The sequence below is a fragment of the Ranitomeya variabilis genome, chromosome 1, assembly GCF_051348905.1.
Source record: "Ranitomeya variabilis isolate aRanVar5 chromosome 1, aRanVar5.hap1, whole genome shotgun sequence".
Taxonomy (NCBI): domain Eukaryota; kingdom Metazoa; phylum Chordata; class Amphibia; order Anura; family Dendrobatidae; genus Ranitomeya; species Ranitomeya variabilis.
The window spans coordinates 777,893,681-777,909,182 of record NC_135232.1 but is presented as its reverse complement, the minus strand read 5'-3'; the positions used below and the strand labels follow the sequence as shown (position 1 = coordinate 777,909,182).

Genomic DNA, 15,502 nt, shown 5'->3' with positions numbered 1-15,502 from the left:
ATCTGGAGAGTAGATGAGAATATCATCCAGATAGACTATAACCGAGGTGGTGAGCATCACCAGGGGTATTGCATGGCGTTGGGCGAAGGCAGAGGACATAAAATTCCCCCCCGCTCCGGAATCCACACCAAGCTTGACTGTAAGAGTGGATGGGCCAAAGGTGATTGTCCCTTTGAAGGACAGTTTGGAGGAAAATGTCACCGTGTCTAGTGTACCTCCTCCTACATCCACTAGGCGCTGACGCTTTCCCGACCACTGGGAACATCTGGAGGCAAGATGTCCTGACCACCGGCAGACATGACAGACCTTGAGTGCACGAGCGATCTGAGACTTAGATCCCGCTCGTGACACCTCCATGACCTCATGTGGCTTGGACGCCTGGACCTGAGATTCCAGAGGTATGGAGAAGGTGGGAGCCAGCTGAAACCTATGCCTACACTGGGCTCGCTCCAACCTTCGCTCGTTAAAACGAAGGTCGATGCGAGTTGATACAGGTTTTAGCTCCTCCAGTGTGGCAGGAATCTCCCTAGTGGCCAAAGCGTCCTTCACATGGTCAGCCAGCCCCCTCCAAAATACAGGGAGGGCTTTATCCGGCCACTCCAGCTCAGATGCTAAAGTCCGGAAGTGGACGGAAAAATGGCTGACCAAGGATGAGCCCTGTGTCAGTGCCAGCAGTTGGAGGGCTGTATCATGGGTGACTTGAGGTCCCAAAAAGACCTGTTTCAGAGTGCTCAGAAACCGCAGAGCACTCTGCACCACATGATCGTCACGCTCCCACAGCGGTGTAGCCCACTCCAACGCCCTGTCCGACAAGAGAGATATTATGAATCCCACTTTAGCCCGCTCTGAGGGGAAACGTGCAGCCAGAAGCTCAAGATGTATCGCACACTGGTTCATGAATCCCCTGCATGACTTGCTATCGCCAGAGTACTTATCTGGCAGCGGGAAGTGGGATAAGGTCGGAACAAGGGTGGCAGTGGACAAACTAGCTGCAGCCACGCTAGCAGTCTGAACAGCTACTGTGGTAACATCCACAGCCGAGGTTGCGCGCTCGAGAGCCGCCAACCTGCCCTCCAGCTGCTGGATGTACCACTGCAGTCGCTGTTCGTCCGCCATTACTAGCCAGACCCTGGCGCTAGTATAATGTTAGGGCTAGCGGAACGCACCAAATAATTATAAGGATGGAATAAGGTGCGTTCGCAGCCCAGGGTCCACCGTGCAGAGATGGAACCTGCTGCTGAGTAATGATGGACTATATGGTGGTATAATGTGGATACACACATGGGTTAGCTTCACCCGGTATCAAGGAAGTGAACCCTGTTGCTTCACAGGGCCGCGGTACCGCACAAAGAGCGCAAGCAAAGAGTCACAGAACTCTGTCCCAAGACTCAGGGAAAGAGTTCCTCTAGACCGCTTGCGCTCGACACCGCTACTGGGGTGTCAGAGATTAGCAGAACTAATAATTTACTGCACAAGAGTGTGTGCAGTGCCGCTCTGGCATACGCCACTAACCACCCAGACTTGGGCCAGGAAAGCGCTCTATTAGCGCACGGCAACACACTGGCGGTCACTGCTGTCAGATGCTGTATCGTGTGCTAGCTGTGCGGGATAGCACTGTCAGGCGCTAGGTAGCTTGCACCATTCACGTACAGTCAACAACACTATTGATGGGAATGATTCTGAGCTTTCATCCATCGACAGGCATACATCCACACACACACAATAATAAGTTTATACTAGCTCATGGCCGTGCGGCCATGCAAACCTTTTATAGCGGAAGCTCTCCAGGACCTTCCTAGTGGTGCAATAGGAGCTGCTACAGGACCTGAGCATGTGACCCCTGACCTCCAATGAGAGGTCATCCCTTGGGCATGCTCAGAAGAAGAAAAGCAGGACTTAGTCCCAGGGACGCCTGCTCGCCGCTGATCAGTACTGGTTACAATGGCTGAGCATGGAAGGACAGCAGTAACCAGCCGCACAGTATCAGCTTAAGCCAGACACTGGGACCAATGTCTCTGCTGAGCAGGCTCCACTGTGGTTGGAGGAGAATGGGAGACCGCAGCGGAGATGGTTCGAGATTCCCCCTGTGCAGTGGTGGAAACTCAACACCTAACACTTGTATATTTAAACATTAATCTGTAGGTGTAAATCTGTATATGTAAATATAATATGCCATATAATGACATGTGTAATAGTAAAGTGCATGTGCTTTAAGATGATTGGTTCTATATACATTTTTATTTAGTGGAGCATTATCAAATCCAAAAGTGTAGGTTTAGTCCAAGGTTAGGTATAGGAGATTCTAAGCTGTACCTAATTAACTGAATGTTAATAGGTCAAGGAGTGCCTATTGTAGAATATCACAAAATATATAAAGTGAAAGTGCTTCATCTAAAAAGGCAATGTTCAAACACATGAACATCAGGTCCAAAGGAAAGAGATTCACAAGTGGTAAATATGAAATGTCCTTTGAAATGCATTCATTTTTAATCCCTTTCCTTTGGACCTGATGTTCATGTGTTTGGATGTCCAAGCCCATTAAATAAACCTAAAAGCACTATCAGTGCTGGAGCCTTCTCTCTGGGTTTTATATCACCAAGGCTAGGCACCTCAGTGACACAAATACTCCATCCAGGACTTGTCTAAGTGTCATCCTACAACCTGTATGAAGAGAGATGAGTATTAGCTTCAGCCATGTTTAACACTTAGACAGATATTGCACGTGTGCAACACCTTTTGTCTAAATTGATCACGTGACTGCATTTGTGTTTGTAGCTGCTTAAGGCTACATTCACGCGTGCAGTATTTGGTCAGTATTTTACATCAATATTTGAAAGTCAAAACCAGGAATGGGTGAAAAATTAAGAAGTGGTGATGTGTTTATCTTATACTTTTCCTCTGACTGTTCCACTCCTGATTCTGGGTTACAAATACTGATGTAAAATACTGATGAAATACTGAATGTGTGAACATAGCCTTTGCGCTGTATAATGGATAAGAATGCCTGAGTGCACTGAAACGTGTTGCTGCTCTGTTACAAGTGTTACTACGAGGGGCGATCCAAAAGTAATGATAATCAATACTAAACACAATGAATATAGTCAAATTTTTATTTTATTTTTCTACATAGTCTCCTAACAAGTCTATACATTTAGTCCATCTCTTTTCTAAACTTAGAATTCCCTTCGAAAAAAATTCTTGATCTTGACCCTCAAAAAAATCCCCAACAGCGGTTATCACTTCGCTATTGTCGTCAAATTTCTTGCCCCGGAGGTGTTCCTTGAGCCGAGGAAAGAGAAAGAAGTCACTGGGGGCTAGATCTGGCGAATAGGGGGGGTGTTCCACCAGTTCAAAGCCCGATTCTTGAATGGTAGCCATGGCAACTGCAGCTTTGTGAGCCGGCGCGTTATCTTAGTGAAACAGCACTCCAGCCCGCAGTTTTCCGCGCCTTTTCTCCTTGATAGCCTCCCGCAGTCTTCTTATTTGTTCTGCGTAGTAGGAGCCCGTAATAGTGGCTCCCTTCTCCAAATAGTTCACCATAATAATTCCTTCAGCGTCCCAAAAAACAGACGCCATAACCTTCCCTGCTGAGCTTGACACTTTGAATTTCTTCGGCATCGGTTCATCGGATCGTTTCCATGTCATCGATTGTTGTTTAGTTTCAGGATCAAAGTGGTGGATCCAGGTCTCGTCCATGGTCAAAAAACGTGACAAAAAATTTTCCTTGTCTGCTTGGAACTTTTCGAGATTTGCTATTGAAATGTCAACTCGTTTCTTCTTTTGCTCGTCGGTTAACATTTTTGGCACCCAACGCGCGGAGACCTTTCTCATATGCAATTCTTTTGCAAGGATTCTTTGAATACTGCCATATGAGATCCCTGTGACCTCAGCTACATGCCTGATAGTCACTCTTCGATCTGCCAATACAACTTCTTCAACTTTTTTCACGTTTTCTTCATTGAGGGACGTGGATGGGCGTCCTTCACGATGTTCATCTTCCGTCGATGATCTTCCCAGCTTAAATTCCTTTGCCCAGCGTGCAACTGTGGAATATGGAAGAGAAGAGTCCCCCAATGTTTCCACCAAGTCGCTGTGTATGTCTTTGGTAGTCATTTTTTTCAAGCAGAGGTATTTGATGACAGCTCTGAGTTCGTTTTTTTCCATTTTGATGTTCACTCCTCGGCAGTTCATATTCAAATGAATGTAGCTCCCGGGAATTGTGGTCTATTTAAGTGATTTTTTTTTCCTGGACTAGTGGGTACCTAAGAGAGAAGAAAACATTTTATTTTAATTTCTGCGTGCAATAGAAATAACCGATTATCATTACTTTTGGATCGCCCCTCGTATTATACACTCTGGGCTGGGTCACGTATTTTGAATTTTGGTTTGTCAGCACCTGGCAATGGTGAGGTCCTGGCCCCCCAGTGTGGATTATAAGTTCAAAGGAATGTATAAAAAATGGTCCAATTTTCATTCAGTAAAAATGGAAAATTTTGCATTATACTTTCATCCATATTGCATCCATCTTTATGCATCAGCAGTTAAGTTTCCAACATGAAATACAGTTTCCTGTGTGAAAGAATTGCAAGGTTTCCATAAACATTGGATGCTATTCTCATGATCCGTATAGAATCCGTTATTTTTTTTTAGTGCAACCATAGACTTGAATGAACGAGACTCATTCGAGAAACGAAACAGACTAGTGCAGGCTCCAATTTTTTTCAAATTGACAATAGGTCCATTGAAAAAAAGAGGAAACTGAACAGCTCCATTAGTTAAACTTGGTCCGAGTGCTGTCACCTTTTCTCTTGGACAGCTCTCGGACTGGAAATACACTTAGCCTTGGGATACAAGAAGGGTGAGCTAGATTCTCCTTTCTATATTTCAAAATTATTTGCATCTAAAGTGGCAAATGTTAAATCAAATCATTAAGGGGTTAAGGTTTTCTGGACAGGTTGTGTTTTAAAATTGGTGCCCAAATTAGTACTCTTTTTTTAAAATTTCTGGAGACTCCTCAAGCTGTGTCGTTATATTGTATCACAATTAGTGTTGAGCGATACCGTCCGATACTTGAAAGTATCGGTATCGGAAAGTATCGGCCGATACCGGCAAAGTATCGGATCCAATCCGATACCGATACCCGATACCAATACAAGTCAATGGGACTCATGTATCGGACGGTATTCCTGATGGTTCCCAGGGTCTGAAGGAGAGGAAACTCTCCTTCAGGCCCTGGGAACCATATAAATGTGTAAAAGAAAGAATTAAAATAAAAAATATCGCTATACTCACCTGTCCGACGCAGCCGGGACTTCAGCGAGGGAACCGGCAGCGTTGTTTGTTTAAAATTCGCGCTATTACTTGGTTACGTGAATTCCCGGCTTGTGATTGGTCAGGTCGGCCATGTTGCCGGGACGCGGACCAATCACAGCAAGCCGTGACGAAATTACGCTCATTTTAAAATGGGCGCGTGTCCAGCCTCCCGTGACGTCACGGCTTGTGATTGGTTGCGCCGCGGTCAACCAATCACAAGCCGGGAGGCTGGACGCGCTCATTTTAAAATGGGCGCGTGTCCAGCCTCCCGTGACGTCACGGCTTGTGATTGGTTGCGCCGCGGTCAACCAATCACAAGCCGGGAGGCTGGACGCGCTCATTTTAAAATGGGCGCGTGTCCAGCCTCCCGTGACGTAATTTCGTCACGGCTTGCTGTGATTGGTCCGCGTCCCGGCAACGTGGCTGACCTGACCAATCACAAGCCGGGAATTCACGTAACCAAGTAATAGCGCGAATTTTAAACAAACAACGCTGCCGGTTCCCTCGCTGAAGTCCCGACTGCGTCGGACAGGTGAGTATAGCGATATTTTTTATTTTAATTCTCTCTTTTACACATTTTAACATTAATGTTGTTGCGATACCCGATACCCGATACCACAAGAGTATCGGAATCCCGGTATCGGAATTCCGATACAGCAAGTATCGGCCGATACCCGATACTTGCAGCATCGGAATGCTCAACACTAATCACAATAAGATAAAAATTGAAAAGATTTTTTCCTTCAAACGCTTTGTATTTTGGTCGTAGGATTTGACTCCAAAATAATGAAGAATTGTGGAAAATTCAAAGTAAAGAAAACTAAATTGGACCTCATGATGAATTTTATAGTTGCCATCGTAAGTATTTCTATTACAGTATTAAATTTTTTATGAAATTACATATCAATTACCGTATATACTCGAGTATAAGCCGAGATTTTCAGCCCAAATTTTTGGGCTGAAAGTGCCCCTCTCGGCTTATACTCGAGTCATGATCGGTGGTGGGGTCGGCGGGTGAGGACTGTCATATACTCACCTGCTTCCGGGGCTCCTGTCGCCCCCCCTGCACGTCCCACTGTCTCCGGGTGCCGCAGCCTCTTCCCCTGAGCGGTCACGTGGGACCGCTCATTAGAGAAATGAATAGGCTGCTCCACCTCCCATAGGGGCGGAGCCGCATATTCATTTCTCTAATGAAGCGGTGACGGTGACCGCTGATAGAGAAAGAGGCTGCGGCACCGAAGACAGGCAGGGGGAAGGAGCGGGACGCCGGGAGCAGGTAAGTATGTCATATTCACCTGTCCTCGTTCCACACGCCGGGCGTCGCGCCATCTTCCCGGCGTCTCTCTGCACTGACTGTTCAGGCAGAGGGCGCGATGACGCATATAGTGTGCGCGCCGCCCTCTGCCTGATCAGTCAGTGCAGAGAGACGCCGGGAAGATGGCGCCGAGGAGCTGCAAGCAAGAGAGGTGAGTATGTGTTTTTTTTTTAATTGCAGCAGCACAGATTTATGTGGAGCATCTATGGGGCAATGGTGCAGAGCACTATATGGCAGAGCTATGGGGCAACGGTGCAGAGCACTATATGGCACAGGTATGGGGCAATGGTGCAGAGCACTATATGGCACAGCTATGGGGCAATGGTGCAGAGCACTATATGGCAGAGCTATGGGGCAACGGTGCAGAGCACTATATGGCACAGGTATGGGGCAATGGTGCAGAGCACTATATGGCACAGCTATGGGGCAATGGTGCAGAGCACTATATGGCACAGCTGTGGGGCAATGGTGCAGAGCACTATATGGCACAGCTATGGGGCAACGGTGCAGAGCACTATATGGCACAGCTATGGGGCAATGGTGCAGAGCTATGGGGCAACGGTGCAGAGCACTATATGGCACAGCTATGGGGCAACGGTGCAGAGCACTATATGGCACAGCTATGGGGCAACGGTGCAGAGCACTATATGGCACAGCTATGGGGCAACGGTGCAGAGCACTATATGGCAGAGCTATGGGGCAACGGTGCAGAGCACTATATGGCACAGCTATGGGGCAACGGTGCAGAGCACTATATGGCACAGCTATGGGGCAATGGTGCAGAGCTATGGGGCAACGGTGCAGAGCACTATATGGCACAGCTATGGGGCAACGGTGCAGAGCACTATATGGCACAGCTATGGGGCAACGGTGCAGAGCACTATATGGCACAGCTATGGGGCAACGGTGCAGAGCACTATATGGCACAGCTATGGGGCAACGGTGCAGAGCATTGTATATATGGCACAGCTTTATGTGGAGTATCTATGGGGCTATAATGAACGGTGCAGAGCATTATATATGGCACAGCTTTATGTGGAGCATCTATGGGGCCATAATGAATGGTATGGAGTATCTATTTCTAATTTTGAAATTCACCGGTACCTGCTGCATTTTCCACCCTAGGCTTATACTCGAGTCAATAAGTTTTCCCAGTTTTTTGTGGCAAAATTAGGGGGGTCGGCTTATACTCTGGTCGGCTTATACTCGAGTATATACGGTATACAGTATATAAACTCCTCAAAATTGAATTTACAACACTACAGGATGGATAGACATGTTTGTGATCTGCAAATGATAAAACAATGCAAACAAAATTTTCAAAATATCTCGATTTATAACAGCATCATGTATGAGCACCATTCACAGAAATCCCACACTTACACGTCATGGCTGCTATCAATGAGGTTATAAATGGTTGTCTGAGGAATGCACTGCCACACTGGATCCATTACAGCTTCCATTGCAGTCTTGCTGTGTATTAAAATAGCCTTTGATGCCTGTATTTTGGCTCCCTACAGGAGTATAATTCGGCCAGTTCTCCAAGTCTGCGTAACCTAAATTTACTACATTCCTCAGACAACCATTAATAACGTTGTACTCGTACTGGATACTGAATAAATCAAGATGTTTTGAAAATTTTGTTTTAATTATATCACCCTATAACTAACCAATGTTTATGCACATTCAATGAAAAATTCGTTTTTGTTTACAATTTTGATACATTCATTCTGGACCATTACAAACATATTTCAGGTCAGGAAATTGTGTAATAAATCCCTGACACTTAAAAATGATTTAAATGGCTGTTAATAAATTTATTTTTGAAGAACAAACTGTGAAACTGTATCACTCTTGTTGATATTTATTGTTAAGGTACTGTTGGGGAACAGGTCTTCAAGTAAGAGGGATATAATGTACAGTATGTGCTTCACAGCTTATCTCAGAAAGGCTACCAGGGAATTTAACATTGTTTTCTAGTGAAAATTTTAAGTGACTAAAACAATAAATCAGTGAATTGATTTTTACTTTTATTTATTAGGAGCTTTTTTATCTTATATTTTTTATAATGTAATATTAGATATAATTTTAGGTTTTACTATACAGTACATTCATTTGTTATAACATAACCCATGAAATTCTGCAAACATTTCATATCTTTTGATGTTAAAATTGTTCATTTAATTTGTAGGTATTTGTGATTTTGATTACCTTTACTGTGTCGCTGGCCATCGCTTCAGGTTTTTGGACAAAGTGGTTCCAAGAAAAACACAGTTACTTACCGAGTTTACCTGCAAAAACTACTTCTGCTTACAGTGCCTTCCTTGTTTTCTGGGGTTATACAATACTGATGAGCACCATTGTGCCAATGTCAATGTATATCACGTAAGGATATTCAGGAGCATGAGAATTGAACTACTATGTTTAAAGAAACACCTAAAATATGTTGGACCTTCCTATGTTTCCTAAACAAAATCATGGAATTATAGTGGAAACTAAAATAATGTAGTCAAATTTCCACATTTATACTGCAAGCATTTGACAATAATATATTCATGCATCATTACCCCAAATTGTAGTTTTAGTAATATTTTACCAACGTGCTTATTAATTTATGCTATGACTTTCCTAAAGGGATCTGTCATGTGAACAAATGCTAATAACCTGCAGATATGGGGTTAATCTGCAAGTTAATAGCATTCTGAACCTGCCAGCATAGGCACTTAGACAACCTCTGCCGGAAGGAAATTAACTTTATTCCTCCCGGTAGCATTAAGCGTTCAGTCACGGCGGTTACATCTGCTGCTCTCTACACACAGAGTGTTGAGTAAACCTGCTGCGGCGCTGCCCCCCGTGACTAAAACCCGAACACTACCGGGAGGAAAACATCAAGTGGCTATCTTAATTTTTTTCAAGCCACTAATTGAGTCATCCATTAGTTAATTAGATGTCAGTTAAGTGTTGTCGTCTCAACATTATCATAAATGGGTGAAGTTGCAAATTGCTCTTATTAATATTGCTCTCAGCTCTTAAAAATTAAATTTTATAGTTTAATACTCATTGTCTAACTTACCGGCCACCACTGCAAGTCTATCTATAGTGACTGGTGTTCTAAGTAAGGAGTGCAGCTCTTGAAAGCTCCTTGCTATAGATCTTACTAGCACTGCTCTAAAACTAGCTGACCAACTTCAGTATCCTTGCACTCCTCCTTCTGTTGGCAGAACCAGAGATTGCACAGTTCAGGCTAGCAACTGGTCTAAGCTGTGAATCACCTGGAGCACACCGGAAGGAGACAAGGTAGTAGTGCACTCCTGTAAATAAAAGACAAGTCAACCCCTTAAAAGAGGTATTTTCATTTGAGATGTTTATGTCATATCTTAAGGATATATACATGCCACCTGTCTAAGATGAGCAGACCAATACGTTGAGGATCAAATTTTAATAAAATTTCCTGTAATCCGCAATTCATCGATTTCCGATAATGCCCTGCAGCAATTGAAACACATGGTGTAGCACAGCCAATCAGGTGGGCTATCACATGCAGTATAAAACATAGGTTTCAGCTATAAAATATCAATTTTATGGCTGCACAGTCTAGGGATAGTAGCTCAGAGCACACAGGTTAGAGATAGATAAAGACCTAATGCAATTGTTGTGTACTATTTTAGTGCAGATGTACCAAATTGAAAATGGGAGTGACTGTATCAGTCTGTGAATAGAAATCCAAGGTTAAAGCTCATATCAACAGCTGACATGTGCCCCTAACAGCCTCGGGTGGAATCGCGATCCACCCACGGCTGTTAACATGTTAAAAGCTGCTGTCAATCTCTGACAGCAGCATTTAATGCGATCTCGCCGGAAGCGCGTCAATAATCCCACCCATCAGCACCCGTGTCACATGACCGCAGGTTGCATGGCAACCCAGGGTCTGCAAGACAGCCCTGGGGTTGTCATAGCCGGCTTGCTATGAGCGTTGCTTAGCAGTCGGCGCTCATAGCAAGTGAGCATTTCTGCTATACAGAGCAGGGCTGAAACCCTGCTGTGTGTAGCACATTCCATCGGATGATCGCAGCTTCTAGTCTCCCATGGAAACCATTAAAGCAGGTAAAAAGTAAAAAAAAAGGTTTTTAAAAATATTTTTTGAAAAAATGAAAAAAAAAGAAAATTTAAATCACCCCCCTTTTTTCCCATTCAAAATAAAACAATAATTTAAAAAAATGCAAATATTTGGTATCTCCGCTTACAGAATCGCCCAATCAATATATAAAAATAATTAATTCATTGTCTATCATTGCTATTTAGCATCATTTGAATAGCTATAGCAATTTTTTGTAGAATTTGAAACAATTTATCATGTTGGGCTGTGCAATATCTGTTATGTCACAATTTTTTTGTGACTTCTCAATTCTGTTTCCAAGTTTTAGGTGCCCGATGGGCTCAAGGTTCCCCCCATCTCTTGCTGTTCTTTACATGTCTTGGTGGAAGGAGGCTTACATCTTCTCTGACAATAACCCATACTTAAGCCATAACCCATGCTGTATTTTTTAATTATTTAAATAAATAATAAACAAAATGGTATGGGGGGCCCCCATTTTTGAAAACCAGCTAAGCTAAAACAGAGAGCTGGGTGCTGGTATTCTCAGTTTGGGAAGGGGCCCGTCCGTCTCTTCCCACTTACCATGGTGTAGTGACAAGTGGGGCAATAATTGTATTGATGTCAGCTTTGGAATGTCTGCTGACATCATTCCACAGGTTAGTAATGGGGAGGTGTTTATAAAATACCCCCAATACTAACCCGGTTGTGAAAATAAAGTAAAGACACATACGTGAAAAAGTCCTTTAATTGAAGAACACACATAAAAAAAACTAACAGTATTTGAAAGAAACACTGTCCACCCTATTTACCTATTTATTACTGTAAGATTAAAAATAATAAAACACCATATTCCTCACCTGTCTGAAAACAATCCATTTGTCCCATGAAAAAACCAACTCTGCTACATCTGGCTTGCATGGCTGAGTAGTGGCAGGAAGGGAGCGCTCAGCCGTGCATTTTGGAGACACCAAGCTGAGCCTGCGTCATGGGTGTGTCAGATGTTACAGACAGTCACTCTGCATCTGGCTGCAGAAGGTCTCTGTGTTTGGCATTGCAGACACCTTCTTAATCCTTCTGACTTTTGGACCCAGTGGCAACCTCCCTCCAGCTCTAATTGACACACCTGGGTGTAGGTGTTTATAGACTCCCAGTCTGCTTCAGGGACTCACTGCTTATATTCATATTTTCCCTTGTGAAGGCTTGGAGCGATAGCAGTCGTCTAACTTCCTCTTTGGTGCTGTTGGAGGACATTTGGTGTTACCTCTCTGAGTCTGCTCAAGCTAAGTTGCTTCCCCCTTGTTTGTCTCCCCTCGTCCCTTTAGTGTACTTATTCTTCCCACACTGTGTGTAACATTATCACCAGCCATGCATATTTAGGAAAAAAAGAAAAGAAAAAACTGAAACTTGATTTTGTTTGTGTATTTTTTTTTTTCTCGGCTATACCTGTTCATAGACGCCTTCAAGATAGATGGGTAAGACCACCTTCTCCAGAGCCTCTTTTTCGGGGTATTGTCCCTTTGCCAGGGGAGCAGTCTGGCGGTGAACCAGTTCTGGGGAAACTGGAGGAACCCATGCAGTTAGGGGGGTGCCTCTGCATCGTACATTTCCCCGTAGATTTGCAAAAAGAAGGGAGTGAGGTTTTTTTGTGGAAAAAAGGGACATCTTATTGGTGCCTGTCCTTTGATGCCTAATCAAAAGGAGAATCGTTTAACCCTTGGTAGTCTGGAGTTGAATAAGCAAGGGGTGCATTTATCGTCAACCTGCAGTTGCAGTAGAGGTGGTGCTGGAGAGCAAAACTGAGGAGATTTCTGTGTTTGTTGACAGTGGAGCTGGAATCAGCATGATTGGTGCTGAGTTTGCTAGAACTTATGGGATGGCTTCCTGTATTTTAGTTAAGCTCATTCCCATCTTCGCCATTGACTCAATGCCACCTGCACAAAAAGCTCTGACTCAGATTGTACATAATGTAAGACTGAGGGTGGGGTGGATTCACTGTGAGATAATTTCTTGCTATGTCCTGGACTGTCTTCCCACCCCAATTGTATTAAGTCTTCCCTGGTTGGTGAAACCTAATCCATTGGTGGATTGGCAAGCCAGGGAGATCGTTGAGTAGGGAGATTTCTGCCATGAGAACTGTTTAAATATTTATCTATCTACAGTTTCTAAAGTAACCATACCTGTATTTTTGTTGGATATTGAGGACATTTTTTCTGAGAGGGGGTGTCCGGATTTGCCTCCTTACTGTACATTTGACTGTCCTATTAACCTGACCCCTGGAGCTAAACTTCCAAAGTTCCAAAGTCCAGACTGTATAATCTTTCTGGCCCTGAGAGGCAAGCCATGAAAGATTTAATTGTGAAAAGTCTGGAGAAGGGACATATATGACCCTCATCTTCGCCCATAGCGGCAGGGTTCTTCTTTGTGAAGAAAAAACATGGTGGTCTACGTCCCTGTTTAGATGTCCGGGAATTAAATCAGATTACCATCCAAGATCCATACCCTCTTCCTCTGATCTCCTCAGATCTGTTCAGACAGGTCGTGGGAGCTAAGGTGTTCTCCAAATTGGATTTAAGGGGGGCCTACAACCTGATTAGAATGAGAGAAAGGGATGAATGGAAAACGCCGTTCAACACCCCCGAGGGTCATTTCAAGAGTCTTGTTATGCCTTTCGGTCTGACTAATGCACCTGCGGTTTTCCAACATGTCATTAATAATATTTTCAATCATTTGGTGGTAAGGTTTGTGGCGATCTCTATGGATGATATTTTGGTTTACTCACTGGATTTTGAGACACATCAGGGGCATATTAAATAGGTGTTGCAAATATTAACCCCTTTGTGACAGAGCCAATTTGGGACTTAATGACCAAGCCAATTTTTACAATTCTGACCACTGTCACTTTATGAGGTTATAACTCTGGGACACTTTAACGAATCCCGCTGATTCTGAGATTTTTTTTGTGACATATAGTACTTCATGTTAGTGGTAACATTTCTTTGATATTACTTGCGTTTATTTATGAAAAAAAATATGGTGAAAATTTTTCAAATTTTGCAATTTTAAAACTTTGAATTTTTATGCCCTTAAATCAGAGAGATATGTCACACAAAACAGTTAATAAATAACATTTCCCACAAGTCTACTTTACATCAGCACAATTTTATAAACAAAATTTTTTTGTTAGGAAGTTATAAGGGTTAAAAGTTGACCAGCCATTTCTCATTTTTACAACAAAATTTACAAAACCATTTTTTTTAGGGACCATCTCACATTTAAAGTCACTTTGAGGGGCCTATATGACAGAAAATACCCAAAAGTGACACCATTCTAATAACTACATCCCTCCAGGTGCTCAAAACCACATTCAGGAAGTTTATTAACCCTTTACGTGCTTCACAGGAACTGAAACAATATGGAAGGAAAAAATTAACATTTAACTCTTTTTTTTACAAACATTTTATTTCAGAACCAATTTTTTTTATTTTAACAAGTGTAAAAAGAGAAAATTTACCACAAAATTTGTTGTGCAATTTCTGCTGAATAAGCTGATACCCCATATGTGGGGGTAAACCACTGTTTGGGGGCATGGCAGAGCTTGGAAGAGAAGGAACGCCATTTGACTTTTTCAATGCAAAATTGGCTGGAATTGAGATCGGACGCCATGTCGCATTTGGAGAGCCCCTGATGTGCTTAAACAGTGGAAATCCCCACAAGTGACACCATTTTGGGAACTAAACCCCTTAAGGAACTTATCTAGATGTGTGGTGATCACATTGACCCACCAAGTGCTTCACAGAAGTTTATAACGAAGAGCCGAGAAAATAAAAAATCAAACTTTTTCTACAAAAATGATCTTTTCGCCCACAAATTTTTATTTTCACAAGGGTAACAGGAGAAATTAGACCACAAAAGTTGTTATGCCATTTTTAGCCCGCAATTTTTTATTATCACAAGGGTAACAGAAGAAAATAGACCACGAAAGTTGTTGTGCCATTTCTCCTGAGTACGCTGATACCCCATATATGTCTGGGTAAACCACTGTTTGGGAGCACGGCAAAGCTTGGAAAAGAAGAAGTCCTGTTTGACTTTTTCAATGCAGAATTGGCTGGAATTGAGATGGAATGCCATGTCGCATTTGGAGAGCCCCTGATGTGCCTAAACAGTAGAAACCCCCCACAAGTGACACCATTTTGGAAACTAGACACTTGAAGGAAATTGTCTAGACATGTGGTGAGCACTTTAAACCCCCAAGTGCGTCACAGAAGTTTATAACGTAGAGCCGTGAATATAAAAAATCTTTTTTTTTTCCTCAAAAATGATTTTTTTTAGCCCGCAACTTTTTATTTTTACAAGGGTAACAGGAGAAATTGGACCCCAAAATTTGTTGTCCAGTTTGTCCTGAGTACGCTGATACCCCATATATGGGGTGGGGGGTACAACTGTTTGGGCGCACATCAGGGCTCGGAAGGGAAGTAGTGACGTTTTAAAATGCAGACTTTGATGGATTGGTCTGCGGGTGTCATGTTGCATTTGCAGATCTCCTGATGTACCTAAACAGTAGAAACCCCTCACAAGTGACCCCATTTTGGAAATTAGACCCCCCAAGGTGCTTATCTAGATGTGTGGTGTGCACTATGAACCCCCAAGTGCTTCACAGAAGTTTATAGCAACCAATGAAAGAGCCCATAGCAAATGAAACATTCCCTGTCACCTGTAAGAAAGGCCATCGATTGGACGCCAGGCGTTGTAATGGTGAAAGCGGCATTAGTTACGGACAT

The 15,502-nt window shown here is 43.2% G+C and overlaps 1 protein-coding gene across 1 annotated transcript in view; it reads left to right on the top strand.

Moving 5' to 3' along the window:
* Nucleotides 1–15,502, top strand: part of ATP8B3 (ATPase phospholipid transporting 8B3) — a 575,725-nt gene that overhangs the window by 232,213 nt on the left and 328,010 nt on the right. Inside the window, exons 10-11 of the mRNA XM_077281130.1 lie at nt 6,083–6,171; nt 8,820–9,013. Coding sequence (XP_077137245.1) covers nt 6,083–6,171; nt 8,820–9,013 — 283 coding nt within the window. The remainder of the gene's footprint in view (nt 1–6,082; nt 6,172–8,819; nt 9,014–15,502) is intronic.